The sequence below is a fragment of the Argopecten irradians genome, chromosome 12 (assembly GCF_041381155.1).
Source record: "Argopecten irradians isolate NY chromosome 12, Ai_NY, whole genome shotgun sequence".
Taxonomy (NCBI): Eukaryota; Metazoa; Mollusca; class Bivalvia; order Pectinida; family Pectinidae; genus Argopecten; species Argopecten irradians.
Window position 1 is genome coordinate 31,241,615 of NC_091145.1, and position 25,598 is coordinate 31,267,212.

At 33.7% G+C, this 25,598-nt stretch overlaps 1 protein-coding gene across 1 annotated transcript; it reads left to right on the plus strand.

The window, feature by feature from the left end:
- The first annotated feature begins 14,800 nt into the window (after window positions 1-14,800).
- On the plus strand, window positions 14,801-23,960 carry LOC138305151 (metalloproteinase inhibitor 2-like). The gene is made up of 5 exons (XM_069245564.1): window positions 14,801-14,924; window positions 15,705-15,814; window positions 15,928-16,033; window positions 22,106-22,260; window positions 23,020-23,960. Exons 1-5 carry the CDS (start codon window positions 14,807-14,809, stop codon window positions 23,206-23,208), a joined length of 678 nt encoding a protein of 225 aa, XP_069101665.1. The 5' UTR covers window positions 14,801-14,806; the 3' UTR covers window positions 23,209-23,960.
- The last annotated feature ends 1,638 nt before the right edge of the window (window positions 23,961-25,598 follow it).

Genomic DNA, 25,598 nt, shown 5'->3' on the forward strand with positions numbered 1-25,598 from the left:
TTCGATGCAAATAATGTGTTTAATGGTATGTATTAAAATTAATGTATACTATTCATGTAAAACACATAACCACAAAAGACATTTTGTTTCATTTTGAACTTTCAAATGAATTTTCCTTCCAGTATTTTCTTCTGTATCCTGTTGGTTGGTTTTTTTATTAGCTTAACATCATATTAATAGTTAAGGTCGAGCGACCTTCCAAGTAAGAAATGTATTTCGAACGTTAATGTCTCAATAGTTTGGGAGACTGCAGTATGTTCGTGGTGTATCGCTTTGTAATAGCGGGACATGGGGAGATCCCAAAACGACGTGGGTAAAGTACTATTTATCGTCGATTAGTCCCACCTTCCGGTCAATATGGCTTCTGATCACCCTTGTTTTGACCTTTACCCTCAATTTGCGTCCGGAACTAATCTAAATCCGAGGAGTTCGAGTGAGTTCACAAACCGAAAGTGGCACAGAGAAAACGTCTTTCTTCGTTGCTCATGTATCTTTACTTCTTTGGAGACAGTTAAACATGTGGATGTTACAGAGTTTAATGTTATAACATAATTATGCATCGTTTTGAGTCACCTTTAGTCGATATTCAAAACAGCTAGTTAAATCTATGGCTATGCAATAATGGTCGCCTTCATCTGATTGAAGAACATGTCATGTTATTATTAATACATGTACCTCGTTAATTTTCTGAAACTTTTTACATAAATTCCGACATAAAATAGTTGTTTATATTTTAAAAAAAATCTTTAGTCAGAGACGCAGATAATACGTCGTAGATAGGCCTAATACATCTCTGCTTTAGTGTTACATTTTCATCTTAAATATTAGGCATCTAAGTGCCATAGCGATTTATGAACTGGACGAAATATACTCTATACCACAATGAAATACAATGTAAGCTGTAGAAGTCATTAAAAGATTGTTAGCCATTTATTTATATGACACAATGAATAAAAAATTAATTAAGAACACAAACTTTCTACACAAGTGTGAGATATCTCAGAAATTTGAAAATTGAAGATGTCACTTTACAATCACTGATCATAGTGTGAAATGTAAGATATAATATACCTCTGCACTAATGTACATGTACCTATACATTTTCACTGCAATCTCACTCTGTAACCTTACCAAGCGCAGTTAGCAGTCATAAAGACTATGACCTTCAATCGCTTATTATGACGACATTATTATTGTGACGCCATAATTGTCATGCCAGCGATCACGGAAAACGGATGTTCTAATGGCTGTTCCATCCTTGACGATAATGAATGATTAATTCACTATAGATGCAAAATCCCCTAGTATTTCAACACAAAATTATAACCAAATGTAAATATAAACATTGAACGTCATACCGTTGGCATTAATAGCCAATATTATTGCTAACTGGTCAGAGGCAAATCCAACATGAAGCGCTCCATGGAATTTGCCACTGTCCACTTGGCATTCATATGGCTATGAATGCCAACTGCAAGACGTTCAATGCTTAAATGTACTACACTTCTCACATGTATGACAGTATAAAAATATCGAATGTGAGAAAGATTGGAAAACTGGAGAGAGAGTGAGGAATTAAAAAAAGGATTATTGGCTATAGTTAATTGTTGTATATAGTAGTTTAAATGACCTGGACCACACAAAGGGTCATTAGGACACAAAGGGGTCAGGAGTGTGAGAAAGTGTCTGTGAGGTTACTGAGGTGGCTATGGACAATAGGATGCGAGGTTAATTTAGAATAATTCAGTGGACACGTAATCTTGGTCCCGAGACAGGACAGTAGTTTCATCAAAAGACTTGTGAAGTGAAATGTAGCCACACCTTCTAGATTCCAATAGAATTTGAGAATTCGAATGAGGACAGATATGATATGAATAGGAAAGATATAAGGAGAGTGATAGAAGGTGGTCATGGAGAACAGATCAGGGCAGAATTACAGAGTGACAGAGACAGAATGGATAGAGAGTTATAATTCCCCAGGTAGTGGCGATGAGGAAGAAATTGAAGAAGCGAGTATGGAGTTGAAGTATGAGATAACACCTGAACTGTAAAAATGATACACCAACAAATGAATAAAACAAGTAAAACTGCATTTACAGCCTAATAGTGTCTTCCTCCCCAATAACCTCATCACCAAAAAGATGACCACCAACACACCAAAAACCTTCAGGTTATACATGTATGTGCTCACATATACTTTAGGAAATACTCATAACCCATAACAATTTGTGTAAAAGACTAAGATACCTTGTATTCTATGAAGAATATTTGATTTATCATATCTGGGAATTTGGCTTAACCGCTAAAATAGCTCTACATGTTACCTGAGTTTGCTCAGGTAAGACACAAGGTGTCACACCGACCTGTAAGTGTGAGGATGACCCCCTGGGGCTTTTTATGTGTATACCTATATCTATATGACTTGACACTGCATACATGTATACCCAATGTATCATTAAAATTGACAAGTTAATTGTATGGATTGATTATTAGTGTGGTCATGGGACTATTAATACATTTTTTGATTAATCATTTTGTTGTTTTTAAAACAAAGTTACCTATATATAAATATTATATACAAAGATAATACTTTTTTATAATTGGGATGTACAGTTGTGTATTTAAAATTGTACATATAGATGTAAAGTGACCTTGGAGATAATTTCACATTCAATTAAATGATCATATTAAGAAAAGATTAAAAAAAACTATGTCTATATAACTATCACCTGTCTATATAACTACCACCTGTCTATATAACTACCACGTGTCTATATAACTACCACCTGTATATATAACTACCACCTGTATATATAACTATCACCTGTCTATATATCTATCACATGTCTATAACTATCACATGTCTATATATATCTATCACATATATATATATATATATTTATCGCATGTCTATATATATCACATGTCTATATAACTATAGTAACCACCTGTCTATACTGCCTGTCTGTATAACTATATCGCCTCTCTATATAACAATAATATAACATTGACCCACACGATGTATATCTCCTATATACTACCCATATAATTAACATTGATATTGTATTACATGTATCTAATGTATCATAATACACTGTATAATAGATACAATGTATTTTATGTTCCTCCAACTTAAAAATAACTCAATACAGAATATACATTGAAATGGCCACCATAGGTGACATATATTTATTATCATGAAGAATTAAAACAATAACATTATGACATCAAAACAAATCTTTTTTCACTCAAAAAGTATTTTGAAACTACATTACCAAACATTATTACAATTAGCCCTAGTGGGGTTGTAAAAATCCGCCACACTGACAAACAAAAATAAATGATAAAGAGGGTGGCACGTGGGTGGGTTGCAAAATTGTCCCAAACACTAAAATTTGTTTAAGCTTTAACACAAAGGATTTCGTCTTTCTTTTCTAAATATAAACTGAGAAAGTTGCGCATGCGCCTCTCCATGTAAACCCAAACCTAAATATTTTGACCAATCAGAGTTCCCAGAATCATTTATCTCCCCACAAATTACAATTTATATTAAAGGTGCTTACCCCATAAACCTCTTTTAAAGCTACCCAAGTTTTTTAAGATTCTTGTAAAACACATTATGATAACATGCCTACACGCAGGCAGTATAAAGCCTATATAGCTACCTAAACTTAATATCTAATGCTATATTTATAAGTATTCTTAAAAGGGCCACTACCTTTCCGAAACGGCTTTTAATTTTTAAAATAGGAATGTAAAACGAGATCAATAATTTTGTAGAGTCGCAGAAGTTATTAACTATACGTTTACTAGCACACTTATCATCACCTTCAGAACTGTTTTATTAGAATAAATAAAATATTAATTTTCATAACGCGGGTCGCTTTATGTTTCCGCCGTCGTCCTAAATGCCGCGCGGTAGTTGACTATCACTGCGCCACACGGCAAAACAGCGAAATGAATCTCCACTGTTATCGTACATTAGACAGGAAATCTTGCATATGTTTGGTGTTGTAACCTCATCTTAAGCCATCGATATATATTTTCTTTTGGTATTAATGTTTTTAAGAAACCTTTAAATTTTGCTCCGGAAAGGTGGTGGGCCTTTAAGTTTTCGTAAACATAAATTAAGCTAATAAATTAGCTGCCTTTTATGTTCCTCCAACTTAAAAATAACTCAATACAGAATAGACATTGAAATGGCCACCATAGGTGACATATATTTATTATCATGAAGAATTAAAACAATAACATTATGACATCAAAAATCGTTTTTCACTCAAAAAGTATTTTGAAACTACATTACCAAACATTATTACAATTAGCCCTAGTGGGGTTGTAAAAATCCGCCACAAAAGTGTGTATCTGCAACACAGATAAACACTTTCCCCACTAGATACAATGTATTTTATAAGTAACTTTTTTTGATAATATTTCAACAATTATTATTCTATCCATTTAACATTGTCACCTTAATATTACCTATCTACATTGGGTATATATAGATATGCAGTGTCAAGTCATATATAAATTAGATCATCTGACTGAACTTTTCATCATGTTAGACATGCATCGATCATGCTGGTATGAAGGTATACCAATTTTATTCAAATGAATAAACTTGACCTTCATTCAATGTCACAGGGGTGAAAATGTCAAATCTTTACACATCTTTTTGTGAATAACTAAGAGGCCTAAGCCTAGATTCCTGATATTGGGACTGTGACATGCTGGGATGAAGGCCTACAAGCTTAAGTTTGTTAACATGGACGCCCTTGACCTTCATTCAATGTCACAGCTATCGAATCAGATGACCATATAGGACCACATGTCTCTTGTTTTGGTAATATATTCCTAAACTTTCTAGAAATATTTGACATAATACAATGTATTGGATACTCTTTTTTTTATTCCATATTGACTAAATTAAAAAAGCTGAATAATTTTAATAGTTCAACTTTTAAAACTTGACTAAATTATTTTGCTTATAAAAATATATATCTATAGATCGATACTTGTAAAGAGAAAACGAATATTGGTATCAAATACATGCATGTTTTATTCATGAAATTTAAATAAATGTCTTGTGTACGCCCAAGTCTGTAACATGACAACTCATACATCAAATCTAATATCAATTCGAAGTAATAATATTTGTAACTATACATCTATGCTGTCATATATTGTTTTATAATATACAAGTTGTACGTTCTATAATTCAGTTAAACTATGAAAGAAGCTTCAATAGAATATCCTTTGAAATAGAAATACAGGACTAATAAACTATTTTTTCATCTTTTCCTTCTTCTTCTTTTCATTTGTGTGTATAATTTATTTGTCTATTTGTGTGTGAGGGTGTGTGTGGGTGAGGGTGTGTGTGTGTGTAAAAACTCTGCTGTGTGTGTGATTGTTGGTGTTCTTTTAAATTTTGTGTATATTTTTGTCCTCTTCAAAATTAATATTTATCAACATGTATATATATTTTTTGTTCTCTTTATTTCTCATGCATTTTGTTTTGACACTGACTCAGTTTTTGTCCCCCACCTCCCTTATAGCCATTATAAATGCAGTGAGTAGCATACAATAAAAGATCATAGAAGCTTGAATGTAGATCATCCTCCATACTCTAGTAGTTTTGCTATGAAATATTCTAGGGGTGGATATAACGGCAGTGATAGTAACTCTTGGAACATTGAGGATAAATGTAGTGTAAAAGTGTATGACATTTGTGTTAGTACCTGTAGTTCCATGCTTACCTACTGTATTGATTAAATGATAACAAATGATTACAAACGGTCACCTGATCATGAGTTCTGATACAGAATGAAACAAAAGACATTATATACATTGTAAGCACTATATTTATTGGCCTAATTGCACCCAAAGTTTTATTCATTTCCTATACAAAATTGAGTAAATAATGCTCATGAATGTGTTTTCCCTAAATAAACTATAGTAATTTTGCCCCCCTCCCCATGAGAAAATCTGATACCCCAGGACTATGAAATATACCATTTTGGTAGAGGGGCCTTTAGACCTTACAATCAACCAAATAAGTAACATTTATAGTAACAGGATAGGGGGAAATACTGAATACATTGTTTATTAGTTGTTAAAAATGTTTGGGATTTCTGTGCTGACAACTCAATATTAGAATTAAATCATTTGAAAGCAATTTGATTCATGCCATATATACAGTGTATTTATCATCCAATGATTGCAAAATCAAACATAAGCAGTATTAAACTCTTCCTTTTAAAAATGAAACTATACATATATGAGGCATTCTACAAAAATGTCTCACTTTCAGTTTTAAAAATCTTCGAAAAAATAGGTTGAGTATCAAAGTCACAACTGTTACAAGATGAATTTCTCTCTTATTGCAAAATGGATAGATTATACTTCTACCAGAAATTGGGGGTTTCTATTATTATTGCATTACACAGATTTTAACTTAAGCAAAAAATTTGTGAACATTTATACAGCAATAATTCTGTGCAAGCATTGCTTGCAATATTGCAACTCCATTCACACTTATGCTATCTGAGTCTATATATCTAAGACTCTTCTGTTATTGTTGTGTTTTGTATTTATGAGTAATTATCAAGAATACATATATTGTCATTAAGTTGTGCTGTCCATGTGGTTTAAAGATATTAACCTATTTAACCCATTCAACATCGAATAACAGTTAAGGTCATTCATTTGAACAACATATTAGCTCTTCATTCTAGCAAGCTGCATGCCCAATGTGGCAAAAAAAAATTTTCAGCCTATCTGATCCCTGTGATTAAGAATGATGGCCATTGGTCAAGGTCATTTATTTGATCAACTTATTGCATGTTCTATTTATATAAGCCCTTCATCCAAGCAAGATATTAAGATCAAATATCGAGTTTCTAGTCATCTAAGTTATTGGTAAGAAGTGGTTTAAATATTATAGCCATTTGACCCTGTGACCTTGAATGACAGTCAATGTCATTCATTTACCACAAACTTAAAAGTCCTTCATTCAAGCAAGCTACATACCCAATATTGACAACATATCATTGTTGGAAATTGTAAGGGGAGATAGTCTTGCCCCTACTCCGATTAGTGGCTTGATTGTAGACCAAATAGATATCATTGGCCTGTGTGGTTGATATATAAGATTTTACTGGTCCATATGAGAGAGAGACAGAGAGGAGAAATAAAATAAATTAATTATACATTAATTATAGCAAAACAAGTTTTTCCCATTTTTGCCATTCCTTTCGAAATTTCACTACATAAACATTACCTTTGTTATAAGCCAAATATTTTTGAGCATTATGATAGTCTTGAATAGCATTAAGTAGAGAATTTAAATTTAAAGATTTGTGAAGACATTAACGCATTATATATATATATATATATATAACATGACATTTCCAAAGCAAGTGTGTAATAGTTTCCTATTCCGAGTTGCAAAGTGTACACATAGGCGACTGAACAATTTGAGCTTTAAATAAGAAAGAATTAGTTGCTAGAATACGTATGATTAACTCTACATTGAAACCACTGGAACTATGTGTTTCTTTTAAAATCACAAATGGAATTTCTTTTGTCCTGATGGTACATTTTTGGTTTTTATCAGACTATTGTAAAACACTTTGGAACCTTTTGATTTGCTAAACATCCTTTGGAGAAGGGGAACAGAGCTTGTATAAATGTTGGCTCTGACCCCCCAGGGGCAGGAAGGGCGGGGCGCAATAGGGGAAATAGAGATAAATCCTATAAATCGCTACTAGTCCTAGAATCCTGCATGGATTGAAACCAAAATTGGCCTAAAACATTCTTTGGGGAAGGGGAACAGACTTCGTAATGCCTCGTTGTTGCGAGATAGATAAAATACCATTCTTATAACCTAAATTTATAGAATGAACTACAAAATTACCTAAGGATTTCCAGAAACATTTAAAGAACTCTACTGTGAAACCAACTATCACTGGAGATTTATTATTTTTCATGTTTTTTAGTGTTTTACCAGCCTCTTCTAGTGTGATATGATCTTCAAAATTTCCAGAATCATGTTCATTAATCTTATTTATATTGTAAGGATCTAAGATTTGGATGTGCAAGATTTAGATGGCAGAGGAAAGTCGGAGTACCCGGAGAAAAAACAGACCAGTGGTCAGTACCTGGCAACTACCCCACATGGGATTCAAACTTGCAACTCAGAGGTGGAGGGCTTGTGATATAGTATGTCGAGACATCTTAATCACTTACTTAACCACAAGAATATTGGTTTTTGTACTGCACTGTAGAACACTAACATTTCTATATAAACAAGCGTCACCAACTCATAGAGTTGTATAGAACTATAGGTGGGTCGAACGCCATGATGCCTTTCATGTCTTCATTGATTTTCTACCTGCTACAGTGGAAAATATTTTTGAAGGAAAATCTAGAAAACCCCTCAACCATCTCTACCACCACCAAGGCTTGTGACAAAGATTTCTTTTCAAACATCCACATATCTTTAGAATGATGTGAGTCATTCACATCATTCTAAAGATATGTGGAACCTTTTCCGGTGACAAGCTGTGAGTGTGAGAGAAGTATTTAAGTTGTCTGCGACTTTTAAAACCTATCTGAGATAAACCATGGGACAGGATAGACTAAGTGCTCTTGCACTGATGTTTATCCATAGGACAGTGATTGTATTAGGGTCACTGATATTGTGACAGAATTTGCCAGGAAACACCCAAGGAGAATGCAGGTCCACAAATATCCTGTTTGAGGATTAGACATATACAATGGAGTGTTAACTGACATTAGAGACATTTAACATCATGTAACAGGGTGCAGGATTTACAATAAATTTAATACCTGCCTCTGCCAGGGATCGAACTCGGGACCTCTGGCTCAACCGATCGAGCTAAAGAGAAGTTCTCTCTAGCCGAGCGATATATTGCGGCTAGTATTGACCAGGGTTACATACTCCCCCTCCAGGAATCAACTCGTCCTCGAGTTTCCAGGGGTCACAACGATTCCTTCGCAGGTATCGTGAAGTATCATTCCCGAGTCCCTACGTGGGCGCCGATGTAACAGGGTGCAGGATTTACAAAAAAATTAATACCTGCCTCTGCCAGGGATCGAACTCGGGACCTCTGGATTACTAGTCTGACGCTCAACCGATCGAGCTTAAGAGAAGTTCTCTCTAGTCGAGCGATATATTGCGGCAAGTATTGACCAGGGTTACAATCATATTATCAATTTTAAGACTTTCTGAAGTAGTAGCAATAGGTGATATATGTGATAATGATGTTATTAAGTATTATTTTATGAAAATAGTAGTTATTAATGTGATAATAGTTTCACATCAACCTTGTGGTTTGTAGTATGTTGGTAATGTACACAGTTTGTAATACTTTAAGTCTATAATTTAATTACTGCAATAGTAAATAATATGATGATAGTGTTGGTTCAATATATTTTCCAAGTTGTTGATGTATAAAAGTATATATTTACATTTTGCCACAGCGACTCTCATTACTCTAATGATAATCGTGATCTGCATTATGAGCCAATAAATTCAGCCTAGACTTTGTGTAGTAATATCTATATAAATGGATGTGTGTCTTGTTTACTGACACCATGTTAGTCCGCGCGGGAAAATTGACATTGTAGTTGAATGAACCAGTTTGGTTATGAATCTATAATTATCTTCGACTTGTCGTGTTGTTCGAGTTGTCGACTTGTCGCCTTCCTGTTACAAATGCCATTTGGCTTCGCTAATGAAAATAATTGTATGCCCAGATAAAGAAAATATCATAAAAAGAAAGAAAATATCTTACATTTTATATCACATAAATGCTATATTTTTATGGGCATGATTCATGTTACAATATAACACTCTTTCATATGGATAACTTAACGTATACACTGTATTTATGCTTTTTCAATTTTTTGTGAATAACTGTACTGTAGTGTAGTGCAATCAATCCCTGGGACGACTCGAAGATCGGTGTCCAATCGAGGAGTTACACATATGTTCTTGCACATTATATAAAGAAGGTTTGACACATCATATAAATGAACCCGAATATGTTTAATTTAAGCTACATCATATAAAGGTAAAAGGCATCCGAATATCTCGATTATAACGAACGGAGCAGAATGGTAAATGAAATATATAACTGAATATAAAGAATAAAAGCACTGCACTCGCGTATATATGTTTATATCGGTAAAATAAATAAAGAGCGAAGCCCGAGGTCATTATATTTTAAATTATACCAGGGCGGTAAACTTTAGGATTCTTAATTATATACAAGATTGCATTTATTGGAGATATAAACTGCATAAACACAGATTTGGATGGCAGATGGCAGATGGAAGTAATATTCATAGTGCCCTAACGGGCGCTTTTCTATTTATCTGCCACCCAGATTTAATTGTTAAATAATGCTAAGCTTATGACTTACTGCAGTAGTGCCTAATGTGATAGTAGTACTGGTGTTAATATATAAATTATTGGTTTCATATTTGCAATTTTATTAACAATTTTTTTTAATTATAAAATGTAGCACTCAAATCATTCATAAGAATATATATATGTCATTAATAATTCAATATGTAGTTTAAATTCTAGTCTTGTAAGTGATGATCATTGTTTAAAAAATAACAATTGATTATACATGCATGAAGTCAGAATATAATTTGTATGTTGATATAGGTTTCTTGTTGTAATTTGTTGAATTAAACACTTAGATAATGTTTTTGGCTACAAGCTATAGCATCTTTACATTATTCTTTTCAACAAGTTATATACCGACAAGAAAGAAATTTTTATCTCATATTTTTCCAAAATGTAATATATACAGTGTTCCTGTTCAATTGTGAAAATGAATCAATGTTTCTAAGACTTTTTGTCACTTTCACAAGCAGTAGTTCTATCAGAAATTATGCTGAGATCTGAGAATAATAGCATAATGAATTCTCAATGCCATCATATGGGAATTTTTCCCCTCAAATTGTGCCCCGCCCCCCTGCACACCAAGACCTGGATCCGCCCCTGTTTAAAATATATAGTGCATAGGAAATATTTGTATAAATTTATGTTAACATTATAAGCTACCGCTATTTATATGCTAACTAAACCTGCTATCTTAATTGACAAAACGACAAGATTTTAACAATGGAAACATACCGTGTTTGAAATGTATTCTCTGTATATTGATACACAGGGAATCGCATACCTAAAAATACGAAACTGATTTTACAAATTAAATGCCAGCTACCGGCGCTGACAAGAGTGTTCGTTTGGAACCTTCCTTCCGGTGATTATGACGTCGTCATTTGACGTGATTTTTGTGACGTCATATTTACCGGAATGTGGGAATAATCGACGATAAATAGTACTTTACCCACGTCGTTTTGGGATCGCGAAACCCTCATAATAGAAAATCGACCTTGATGGAAGAATTGCTGGAAGACACAAAGCATCATTGTAAGGCGCGTCGGCTGAATTAATGTTATTGAAACCACGCTATCGCTAAAATAGAAAATAATATATGTAATATCTTGGCATGGAAATTTAGTTAAGTCCTTATGATTTAAATGAAGGAAATAAAATTACAAGGCATATCTCAACGTCATACTATTGACTAATTAAAGTAGTATACAGGCACCCGTGATAACAGTATACATACAAATAGAATCGAATGTCTCAAGAGAAATGTAATATCCTTATACGACTCACTCAATACTACACTACGTAAAAGGATAGTCATACACACTACTAACGTTGTAAAATGTTTTCGACCATTGCTTCATATTTATCTGGCATAACATGTCTCCTACCGCGATGTATGTCCGGGTTCATCAGGAAAGCAGAGAGAGTTGTGGTCCTCAACAAGCATCAAATGGTGTCTTAAATCATGTAAATGTTGATATAATCTAAAGTCATGATATATGCACAGATCGTGAAATATAAAGCTCAGATAGGTATTTATACTGTATAGTGGTTATCGATGAATAATTCAATTTTGCTTGTAACGATCATTTTCATTGGCTTAAAAATTGTACTTTATCAGTCCTTACAGAAAATATTATGGAAATATAACAGTGAAATCTGAGTGTAGTTTCATCAAGTTTTTTGTGTAATGTATCTCCATAACCTTAAAAAACTATTCAATTTAATTCTTAACTAGATAACATAACACCATACAGGTACGTCATGTTTTAGCATAAAGTAACCTATGACCAACAGTTTTTCTAAAATCTAGATAAGGATGCGGACAGTAAATGACCATATAAAACATGAACAATAACCTTTGGTGAGTTATTTTGACCTTGACCTTCATATCAGATTTCAATAATGTATAATAAAGATTAAAAGTGAATGGTAAAGGTGATTACATCGAACATAGGTAATAAAAGTCGGACTTGCATATACAATATGTAATATAGGAAAAATCCATTATCAAATCCTTTTGTACTGACAAGCTGTTTCCAAATCTCTGTTATTCTGCATGATAAGATCGAAAATGTTGCGAATAATGTTATCTACGGACAGAAGACATCACGACGATATTATCTCAAACAAAATAGTCTGGTGTCTTTGAACTTCGGTGTTGTGTGTTTGGGTGCTTTGGGCTCTATCTTGTATTTTGGTTCCGTATTTAGACAGCCTGATATTACTAACAGACAGTTATAATTTTGTAGTTGTGGTTTGTTCGTGTTTGTGACCTTGACAGCATAATAGCTGCAATGTTTTTACATTGGTTGTCATATTTGTATCACGCATAGGTGTGTAAAATATTGGATGTTCTAGCATATCTATCTTATGTGCATATACACTATTAGCTTTGCTAGAACACCCAATGTATGTTACACACTAAAGCATGTCAAAAATATGACAATCAATGCTTATATTTGCATATAAACGAGTCTTTATCATTTTCAAAAAATTGGAAAAAAATAAAGCATGAATATAAAACTTGAACGTCTGGTTAGAGAAAAATATCAGCTGATGGAACAGCCTGTGTTTGGCGGGAAATGGTGGGTGCCTGTGATTTCCGATGTGTTACCATGGACAACCGACTAAACAATAAAAGTAGATGAAATAGACCTATCGATAGACCATAAAATACAAAGATAAATACAACACTTCGATTTATTTTTAATATTTTGATTAAAATATATCTTTATATTTTCAATTTTAAGAATATTTAACATTATTCCAGTGAATTCTCCAATGACTTAAACCCAGTGTTTTCATGACCTCTTTAATTCTGATGAAGGTACAAGTATCTCACTGATATTTTTAATGTTGGAAATTATCATACATTGGGTTTAGTAGCAACTGTAGGTAATGTGCAGTGGCAATGTAAATATAAGGAAAAACTGTAAACTAAAATGTATGTTTCGCGTGCGATTCCCCGAAGCTAATTAATATCTACATCCTCTATATTGATGAGAGTTTCCATTAGATTTTTCAAATCCGTGAAGGCTAATCTTCGCAAATTTGTTTTGAAATGAAAATCGCGAAAATGAATAGCCGCGAAAGAAGTTTGTTTACAGTATATATAAAATGTCACTCGGCCATGTGACAGTAGATGAAGTAACTTGTCCTACTTCTAATTGACAGAATCGACATAGTTTAAAAATGAAGCATAGGTGAGATATCTGTCCTTAGGGAAGGTTTTGATTGTTACCTTGTGTATATTGTATTTGTGATGAGCGTAACGTCATATTTTTCTGGAAAACGACGTAATTTGTGTTCATTAAGCAATGACGATGAAATAGACACCTACCCTCAAGGGAGATAATTCTGTAATATGCTAGACATCAGGTAAACTTTTTGCACTTTTCAAGCCAGGAGGGTTCGGTCGATATCCAATATTCATGTTTTGTTTTAAACCTTTAAATACCTTTCTCGCAACACAAAAAAACAATACAGTCAATCTTTACGTACTAACCTTTTATATGTTTTTGTCCGCTTGATAGGAAATTGCCAATCCGATTAGGAGTGAACCATATGTTTCTCCAATAGTATATATAGGATACCGTCTATTTGGTGTCCTTAAGCCTGTGCAGGTACTTCATCTAATCAGTTGGACTCTAGGGTAAGTATTGAATTTAACTGTAAATGTATTATATTAACAAATCATAAGTAAATACTCGAACAAATATCTATGTAGAGCATCTTTATTCTTGAAACTGATATCAGAAAAGTCTTGGACAATATATTGTTTTGTTTTCGAAAGTGACTAGACTAAAAAATACCATCTGATTGTTTTGTATGATGTTCTTGATTTGCTTTTGCAAAGCGGAAACACAAAGAAAATAACGACGTCACAATGAAACAAAACTATCTGTTAGGGAAGGGTAAAGTCTTTATTTTCATTGATGATATATGCTATCCTTGCTTGTATGTATTGATTGTGACGTAACGTGTTTGTGAAAAAGGCGTCATATTTTTCGGAGAAAACAACGTGAATAGCGTCCACAAAATAATGACGTAAAATTGGTACCTACCCGCAAGGGAGCTAACTCTGTAATATGCAAAGACGGAATATTGAATATAATACAAGAAAAAATTGATATGACGTTTAACATGTGACGTTCGATATAACCAAAACAGCTAAATCTAATTAATACGTGTCACAAATAGTATTGGTTTGCACGAGGATAAAGCATAAAAAGTTTGAAATTAATCAAAGCCACCACGTGTATAGTTTAACTGATTGACAAATAAGTGTCATATCACAGCGATTTTGATACATTGTGCCCACATACTTAATGATGTCGTGTTGGTTTCTTTATTAAGCGGGATAAAATGTTGGCTGCTGCTATCTTAGTTACTAGTGGTTTGTTACTGTTCTCTATACCAGCCAGTAATGGTTGTACGTGCCTCTTCAGACACCCACAACAAGTTGTATGTGAGTCAGATTTTGGTAAGTACCCAATAAATATTACCTGTAAAAATGTTGTGTAATGAGAACGTGTAAAACATTCTTACGTGATGACGTGGAAATATTGACAATTGATAGCAATCATATTTCCTACTAATCAATAAGTATTCTCATGTAAATTAACGCTTTGGAAAGAAACATTTTAAAAGATCCAAAGTGACTTGCTTCTTCTGCCACATTTATCTCGTGGTGTAACCGATCGTTCCGGATATTGTGAACGACATCACCAACTTTTACGTTTAAGAATATTTCTGTTATATTGGAACTATAAAATTATCTTATTGGAAATGTATGAAACCAATGATCAAACATAGTGTCTAGCACAATACGCCGTGTTATTCCACTCTTAGGCCATTGTATATGTCGGCAAATAACGTTATCTTATTTTGGCTTTCTTAAAGATGATTTAGTTGTGGTAGAGACAGGTCAGACAACTCGGGTTTATTGGATATGGAATTTATTTCACACTCGAAAGTTATATTTTAAAAGTTACAAAAGACACGAGCTTAAAAAATAGGATAACAAACTCATGTGAAATAAATTCCATATCTAACACCCACCCGTTGTGTAACCTCTATTTGGCAAGTTGACCGAGCTATATTTACCTGAGAGTAATATGTTTCTTGGACAACAAATTCCTTGCCGAGTGTTGAGCAGCCAAAATCCTTTTCAATGGTCCATTCTACACGGTAGACCATGTACATCTATATAAATGGTATTATCTTTTCCTTTAAAATATGTCCTTTTTCAATCACATTTCAGTCATCAAAGGCGTCCAAATCGGAGACAGAGAGGTTCCATTTTCCGACGACAACCTTCCTCCGGTTGGTGGAAACAGAATTTACACAATTTTGGTGAAGGTTGTCTACAAGGTAGGCTATCAATAAGGATATATATTTATAAATATTCAAGATGCATATTTTCGTAAAGATTATCCGTTCCAGTACCCGCTGGTATATTTTATTATGCACTTTATTTCCTAAAGGGTAATAAGACGATACAAGAGGGTTCGGAGATCGAAGTCAGTACAGGATTAAACAGTGCTGCCTGTGGAGTCAATGTAACGCCAGAAGTATTATGGTTACTTACAGGTATGTTATATAGTCACAAGGTTACTTACATGTATGTTATATAGTCACTTGGTTACTTACAGGTATGTTTTATAGTAACAAGGTTACTTACAGGTATGTTATATAGTAACAAGGTTACTTAAAGGTATGTTATATAGTTACTACGTTACTTACAGGTATGTTATATAGTAACAAAGTTACTTATAGGTATACTATAGTCAAAAGGTTATTTACAGGTATGGGATATAGTCACTAGGTAACTTACATGTATGTTATATAGTCACAAGTTTACTTACGTGTATGGTATATAGTCACTAGGTAACTTAAATGTATGCTATAAAATCACAAGGTTACTTACAGGTATGGGATATAGTCACTAGATAACTTACATGTATGTTATATAGAAACAAGGTAACTTACAGGTATGTTATATAGTCACTAGATAACTTACATGTATGTTATATAGAAACAAGGTAACTTACAGGTATGTTATATAGTAACAAGGTACTGAAAAGTATGTTATATAGTCACATGGTTACTTACAAGTATTTTATATAGCCATAAGGTAACTTACAGGTATGTTATATAGTTACTACGTTACTTACAGGTATGTTATGTAGTAACAAGGTTACTTACAGGTATGCTATATGGTCACTAGGTTTCTTTCATGTATGTTATATAGTTACTACGTTACTTACACGTATGGGATATAGTCACTAGGTAACTTACATGTATGTTATAAAGTCACAAGGTTATTTACAGGTATGTTATATAGTAACAAGGTAACTTACAGGTATGTTATATAGTAACAAGGTTACTGAAAAGTATGTTACATAGTCACTAGGTTACTTACAAGTATTTTATATAGCCATAAGGTAACTTACAGGTATGTTATATAGTCACAAGGTTTCTTGCACGTATGCTATATGGTCACTAAGTTACTTATATGTATGTGATATAGTCACAAGGTTACTTACATATATATAGTCAGAATGTAACAAACAGGTATGCTATATGGTTAATTGGTTACTTACATGTATGTTATATAGGCACTAGGTTACTAACAGATATATCATATAGTCAGAAGGTAACTTACATGTATGTAATATGGTCACTAGGTTACTTAAATATATGTTGTTAAGTCACAAGGTAACTTACATGTATGTTATATAGTCACAAAGTTACTTACAGGTATGTTATATGGTAACTAGGTTTCTTTCATATATTTAATATAGTCACAAAGTATGAAATATTGTCACAAGGTAACATACAGGTATGATATATGGTCACTAGGTTACTAAAATGTATGTTATATAGTTACTAGATTACTTGCCGGTATGCAATATAGTCACAAGGTAACTTAATTGTATGTTATATAGCCACAAGGTTACTTACGTGTATGGTATATAGTCACAAGGTTACTTACAGGTATGTTATATAGTTACTAGGTTACTTACAGGTATGCAATATAGTCACAAGGTAACTTAATTGTATGCTATATACCCACAGGTTTACTTACGTGTATGGTATATAGTCACCAGGTAACTTAAATGTATGGTATAAAATCACAAGGTTACTTACAGGTATGGGATATAGTCACTAGGTAACTTACATGTATGTTATATGGTCACTAGGTTACTTTTATATATGTTATACAATGTATAGTCACAAGGTAACTAACATGTATGATATATAGTCTAAAGGTAACTTTAAGGTATGTTATATGGTCACTAGGTTTCTTACCTGTATGTTATGTATTCACTAGGTTGCTTACATGTATGTTATATAGTCATAAGGTAACTTACATGTATGTTATATGGTCACTATGTTACTTACAGGTATGTTATATGGTCACTATGTTACTTACATGTTTGTTATGAAGTCACAAGGTAACATACAGGTATGTTTTATAATCATAAGGTTACTTACAGGTATGTTATATAGTCACTAGGTTACTTACAAATATGTCATATAGTCACAAGGTAACTTAAAGGTATGTTATATAGTCACAAGGTAACTAACAGGTATGTTATGTAGTCACAAGGTTTCTTACATCTACATGCATGTGGTGTTGATGTAAAGACAAACGTTTTATGGTTACTTACAGGTATGTTTTTTATAGTCACTACGTTACTTACGGGTATGTTATATAGTCACATGGCTACTTAAATGTATATAATATTGACACCAAATTAGTATAATAAAGTCAGAAGGATACCGAAATTTATGTCAAATAGTAATATGGTGAAGGGAGGCTGAAGTTGGCTCCGAGTTCCGAGTTTCGAGTTTAGTTTAAGGACTTTGTCTTTAAAATTAAATTTACGAAATTCAGTTTATGTGATTAGAACATATTGCAAATGTTGTCTGTTATGTTTTGTTATGGATTGTTTGTGATAAAGTCAATTTAAATACGTTTTCAAATAACTTCTATTTCCGTGGACCTAGTTCCGTTTCAGTAAAAGGAAATTCTCTATCATTCTAGATAAAATCAGTCAATATTCTTTGGACGTATTAGAAATGTTACCTGTTGTCTTTTTGCATAAATTACTAGTGTGACAAAACACATACACATGGTATTTAGTTAAAAGTTATTTTAATAGTACTTCGCGTTGTGTATTACATATCGTTTGCATACTCCAGTTCCGAACCCCTTCGATCCCCCGTCCGGGGGGTGTTGCCTTGTAGCCTACATCCTGGAGTCTCTCTCTCTCTCAACTCTCTCAATTCCCAGTAAATCTATCAACCTAACACCTACTTCTCCATGCCCCTTTGTTAATATATTAAAAAGGCACGTGTATCCCGAAATATCTAATCCCCATCTAACTTAAACCTTACGCTTTGCTTCGTTATCATGTTGGCTGTACCGCGGACCACTTTGATAAACTGCAAGTCAGGTTCCGCCCTGCTCATCTTGGATTTGACAGACTACGTGATACAGCGCAAGGCAACACTGCTGCTTCTGACTATCACATATTTATACCTATCAATTTATTTTTTGTTTTACTTTCCCATGTGTACTATATCAAATGTACTTTTAAACTTAGTGTTACATAATATCGACCCATTTTGTTACATACCTTCACCGCCAAGAATATTAACCAATATTCCAAAACCAATATACAAAATGTTAACTGATAATAAGACCCATCACTATCTTAACTGATAGTTAGATTCATTGCCATCTTAACTAATAATTATGGTAACCATTAACCTTACCGATATTCATACTTATCACTAAGTAATCATTCGTTAATATCTTTCCCATTAAAACATTTCCCTGAAATCAGACATAACATTCTCGACATACGAACCTATTGCAATTACATATCCATGATGTCACACAGTGTCCTAATATTTCAATTCACAGCAACTTCCTTTGTATTCAATAAAGTGTGCATCAACCAATGACGCATATGCACTACTATATCTTATCGCATTTTCATTAATCATTCACATTGTCCTAAACTGACTAACATGTTCATTAAACTTCACAGTGTCCTAAACTGAATTGCATGTTCATAAAACTTTGTTTTATATTCCAGTCATTGATTACAAAATGACGACTCGTAGCACAGTTCACAACATGGCCATTAACTACATCGCAACATTAATCCAATAATAGTTCACATAATCCACTGGTCGAACATTTCAGTCATTGATAAGAAAACAGTTCACAGCATTGCGATAAGCTACAAAACTGAACGTCCACAATATCATTAAGTTACGCATAAATGAATACATAGTCCATGACTTCGCGACCTCCATAAGTTTGTACAAGGCCATCTCAATAATTCCACAGGTTCCAGCAGTAGTAATTCAAGCCCAGTTCCATTTTGAACCAATGAATTACGTTTTCAATCTCCACATTGGAAATATCATGTTATTTGTTTGGTGAAATATACAGCGGTATCCTTTAGCAGTCAATTAATGCTGTACATTATTTCTAACTCAATGATGTTCATTGGCGAGTTCTATGGTTATTCCGATATTTCCCATATCGGTCCAATGAGACGAATTGTATATCCCTGTGACAAAGTATCATCCACGCTATTCACCTGTTTCTGATTACTCGCCTTACTGCAGTTAATATCCTATATAAAATTTGAAATATTTGAGCGGATCCATAATTAAATTTGTAGTCTTGCTAGTTTCCAAAGTCTCTTTAAATATAACTTCTCGCAACAGTTATTAATCACTTAACTTGTAGAGTCATAAAACTTCATGCTTGTAAAGAATGTTTCAAATCAGCAGGATCCATTTAAGATTCAGTCACAGTTTTACACGGCTACACAATGTTTGGTAAAACAACACACAGTCCACAAACAATGATGCAAAACAGTTAATACTTATCAATCCATGATCCACAAAGACGGTATTCCAATAGCTCACGATACGACCAAAAACTACTCTATACATACAAATTTAAACTGTTCCTCCAGGACACACTTTCCTGTAACTTATTCCATTAAATAATGACCAGGGTCACACAGACACACCTGGTCCCTCGGAAACTCTCCTGCAGGAACTGTTCGCTTCCTGCCACAGTGATGGGGAATATATCCCTATTCCTAGAGCGTAAGCCTCGCTTTCCGTATTCCGAACGGCATTACACTGGAGATCCCTTTCCGACTCCTCAATACATCAATGAAATAAGTAACAGGAACTGTCCTTTCCTCGGTTACCCGTTCTTATCCTGGTCACAGCACCATTTATAAATACCGTATGTGACAAAACACATACACATGGTATTTAGTTAAAAGTTATTTTAATAGTACTTCGCGTTGTGTATTACATATCGTTTGCATACTCCAGTTCCTAACCCCTCGGATCCCCCGTCCGGGAAATGTTGCCTTGTGGCCTACATCCTAGAGTCTCTCTCTCAACTCTCTCAATTCCCAGTAAATCTATCAACCTAACACCTACTTCTCCATGCCCCTTTGTGAATATATTAAAAAGGCACGTGTGTCCCAAAATATATAATCCCCATCTAACTTAAACCTTACGCTTTGCTGCGTTATCATGTTGGCTGCACCGCTGACCAGTTTGATAAACTGCAAGTCCGTCCTGCTCATCTTGGATATGACAGATTATGTGATACCGCGCAAGGCAACACTGCTGCTTCTGACTATCACATATGCATACCTATCAATCTATTATTTGTTTTACTTTCCCATGTGTACTATATCAAATGTACTTTTAAACTTAGTGGTGCATACTAAATATCGACCCATTTTGTTACACTAGTGGTAAATCCACTTTAATTCATTTTTCGATCGATTCTCATTTTCGTGTTCCGTTTAAGTAAAATGGAACTCGGAACCAGTTTCGAGTTTCGTTTAAGGATTTTCTTTTTAAATAAGATTAAAGAAATTCAGTTTATGTAATTGAAACATATTACAAATGTTGTCTGTTGTGTTTTGTCATTGATAATTTGTGATAGAGTCAGGTTTAAAAACGTTTATTTTCAAATAACTCCTATTTCTGTGGACCTAGTGCCGTTTAGGGCAGTCGAAGTCTACGGTCACACGCGAGTACGGGTTCGTATGATACGTTCGAATACTATCATGACCAGGTGTAAACTACGCCGATAATGGTCACGGACTTCAGCACACCATCTTTGGGCGAGTTGTCTCAGGTGAGGTGAAAGCCAACTCCGTGGAACCCCAACTCACCCAGTGTCCTCACAACAATTACAATGTCACTTACTATAGTCACAATTTTACGTATTTGTATGCAATCTAGCCACAATAATATTTACAGGTATGTAAAATAGACACAAAATTCAAAATATTATATTTAGATAAACAAATAACATAGTCGCCTTAACGTGTATGGATCAAAGTGGTTCTTTGTATCCTGTATGGCAGCCTATGATAACAGAGAGTAAACCTAAAGCTGTACAGATAAATGTGATATTACAGTTCGTTACATATAGACGCCTGATAGGAACACTGATGGGGAATGAAAATTACTAAGTTATAAACATGAATTCGTTGTAAGCGTGTCCGTTATACACTGATTCACTGTACATTTGTGTAGATAAGGACAAATGATATGTCTTTAAATTTTCAATCTTATTTAATTTATATACAGGACGAATAAGTGTAGTTAAAGGAAAGACAGTGTATTCCATTAGTCTCTGTGACTGGAACAGGGAATGTTCCACACTTACTCCACAACAGCTGGGCTTCCTTGGAACCGGGGAAACTTACTTTGGAAGAAGAAATAAAAATTGCAAGAAATGTAAAGTGAGTAACAAATCCATTTTTGCGTTAATATTCTCAAAGATATAAATAAAATCCCAACCGATCTTAAGTAACAATGTAAAGGTACCTATGTTAGCGGTTGCTATAATGTCATATTTAAATTATAATCAGCACAATTTATTTTTTTCGTGTGTGCATTTGTACGATATTTTGTACTATGAGTAGTACATACCAGTGTATTTTCACCATTCATTAAGATTAATCACATTTACCTGTCAGATTTTCAAAGCAACCCACCAAGCACTGTTTTTAATTTTTTTTCCGTTTTGGTCCTTTTCGGTTTTTGTAAACATTATATACATTGAAACCGAACGAAACATTAGGAGGTCCTTCGTTATAACGCAAGTAAAATCTAATATGTAGTTCTATCTGTTTCGTATGATTTCTTTTAATTCAAAGAGTGTCTAACTATAATGAGCTACTATATACCCGTTTAGTTTAAACCGTATTTTTATCTCAAATTAATACATAAATAACGGTATATAGAAATGTAAAAGTTCAGAAAACGTTTTACAATACAATAGCCCTAGTATGTATACCGGCTGGTGAGTGGTAACACAAAACAGAGCACCTTGAACTAGTGAGAATTAACAATAACAGATGCATGAGAGAAGTAATTATTTATCAATGGAGCTTTTACGTTAATTTTGGAAAAGTAACTACTCTGTAACCAATTAATCAATAGATCAGAAATTAAAAAAAAAAAATCACGTAACACCCTCTATTTCGCTTTCTCATTAGATTACAAGATGCCCCAACAATGACTGTAGTGCGGTGAAAGCGACAGCAACAACTTGTCTTACAGACGCTAAACAGTGTTATGGCGAAACTCTCAGCTGTCAGTACAAGAGGAAGGGATGTCAATGGAGGGGCAAGCAAGATGCCAAGAAATGCATTGGTTCAAAAGAGAAAGAAGTCAAAATGATTTAACAAAATACGTGTATGTACGTTTTTGGAGGATATCTTGAAAAATAAAATCAGAATTATTGAAAATGCAGATGTTACTCAAACAGCGGAATGGGCTAAATGCAGATTAAACACAGTAATCCAGATATTGTTTTGTATATTTTGAATCTCCTCTCCTACAAGTATTTCTTGTATCAAAACTTTTTCTTTCCTACTTTTAATTTCCAGATATACACCGAAGAAATGTTGTTTTTTATGAATCGCTAACGACGTTACAAATACATGTTTAGTGAGGTACACCTTTGGAATCCGCAGTATCTAAATTCTACTACCCTTCGAATCAGACCGCAGATGCAGTATAGTGTAATTACTTGGCCAACCGACGATGGAGGTACAGTGTAGTAGGAATACCCGATAGCCGGTTACTTTATCGGGAATGATCTTTGCGAGATTTCACAGGTCATCGTCTTGGTAAAAAAAAAAAAAAAAAAAAAATGGTTTCATAAAATATAAAATTTGGTGAATTATATATTGTATGATGGGTAAACTTTGCAAAATTTTGATTGGCTAAAATTTGATTTTCTAGTTTTGCATCAAAATCACGAAAATTTTCACTGACGAAAATAATCGGCTATACGGCTAATCGTCAACACTTTACTTTGAAAGTGGTAGGTGATGATGATGGTAAAAATGACAGCATAGACTAGAAGCTTCAGATCGATTGGGCTTCTAATTGTCAAAAGTTTTAACTTCAAACTCTTCTGAAATCATTGACATTTAATCAAGCAATGATTTCATATCCTAATTGTCAGTGGTCTACTATCCGAGTCGATTCAAGGTTGCGTTAACAAAATTAGTTATCTAAATTAGTTAATACAAATATTCAACATAACTTTAAATGACTCAGATAGGGTAAAAAAGAACAATACAGTACATTGTGTCTATGTTGATGGAAGAAAACATTCCACCAGCACAGTCGTTATGTATCAAATAAAATGTAAATGGAATAAAACCTGTGTCGGTTCTTGTTTTTTTTTTTTATGGAAATCTGACTATATTGTGCGTTGTATTCATTTTTTGAAATATCTAACAGTCCAAATTTAATATATTTATGTCACTACACCTCACCTTGTTTCGTTTGACTTCTATATATTAGATATGCTCTGTTTTTCCTCTTTTCTCATTGGTGCTATCAATATGCGCTTCATATGTTTATTTACTTAACAGTTAAGTCAATATTTTGATTGGATACAAGTTTATTTCAATGAAAAAACATGTTTTTTTTATTTCATTGTTAAAACGATGTCTACACGATATGCACATAGTACTAAGATACCATAAGGGGTCACGTTCCGGTGACGGCACGGATTGGACAATCACGAAGGTAAAACGAAATAGGAATAATGTGATGAAATGTCTTGTGCATGTGAATAAGCCGGTTGGAGTTTACGCATCTCAACCGCAAAGAGTGTACACGAATGAGAAAACAAATCTGTATGTTCATTCCAATGATGTCCGATACATTTGGCGTACACGTTTTAATTGTAAATACTACATATGGCTAACCATAGAATCAACACAAAGCTTCGAAAGTAAAGGTTTTAACTTGTTGATACGTAATGTATTGTTATGTATTTTGAAATTACCCCTCAAACCGCTGCTGTCTACGCCGAGTCTGTGTCTCTGTCGATGTTAGAAATATCTATTGTTTCTATTGGTGATTGCATGACGTTAAAATATGACAATCCGCGCAAACGTTATTTTAGTAGAAAGATAATCATATAACGAAGAGTATGCTTTACCATCACTGAAGATACTAGTCCCGCAAAACGATATCGGGTATCACATGGTACGTGTATTAGTCCCATTTATTCCACATAAGTGAGTATTTTCTAAAGGACCTCTTTCACAAACAATGGAAATTTGCCCACGAACCAATTTCATCGAAACTAAATGTTACATGTAGCAACATTAATGCAAACCCTTGAAATACGTTTAAAAAATTCAGGTCCCAGGGGCCTGTGCTGTGGCCAAATTAAACTTGCCCAGTAGAGGTGTATGATAGGGTTCCCTTTTTGATCCAAAAGGTATCAAAATAATGTTTTATGTAATAAAACTGTTTTAATTTCTGAAGAGTATAGATAATTACATATTACGATCACAAATATGTAGGCAAAATGTAACAAACAAAATTTTGGCTACAGTTTTAAGACAGAAAATGTTGAAATTTTGGGTGTTATTTTCGGCCATGTCAATTATTAACAATGGTGATTCACCCACTTCCAGTTTGAGTGCACCAAAAATATTTTCTAAAAAGTTGGCTCATTACCTTAAGTAAATATAGTGAACATTTCAGAAAAATTGTGGACCGGTAAATTTGTCGTTTAAAGGTCTTATTGAGGCAAGGTCTATTT

What these genes read in the sequence shown, in the direction of transcription:
- LOC138305151 (XM_069245564.1), top strand. Translation starts at nt 14,807, where the DNA reads ATGTTGGCTGCTGCTATCTTAGTTACTAGTGGTTTGTTACTGTTCTCT. An exon ending in TGGTGAAGGTTGTCTACAAG is followed by an intron (nt 15,815 to 15,927) that starts GTAGGCTATCAA and finishes TATTTCCTAAAG; the next exon opens with GGTAATAAGACGATACAAGA. An exon ending in AAAATTGCAAGAAATGTAAA is followed by an intron (nt 22,261 to 23,019) that starts GTGAGTAACAAA and finishes CTTTCTCATTAG; the next exon opens with ATTACAAGATGCCCCAACAA.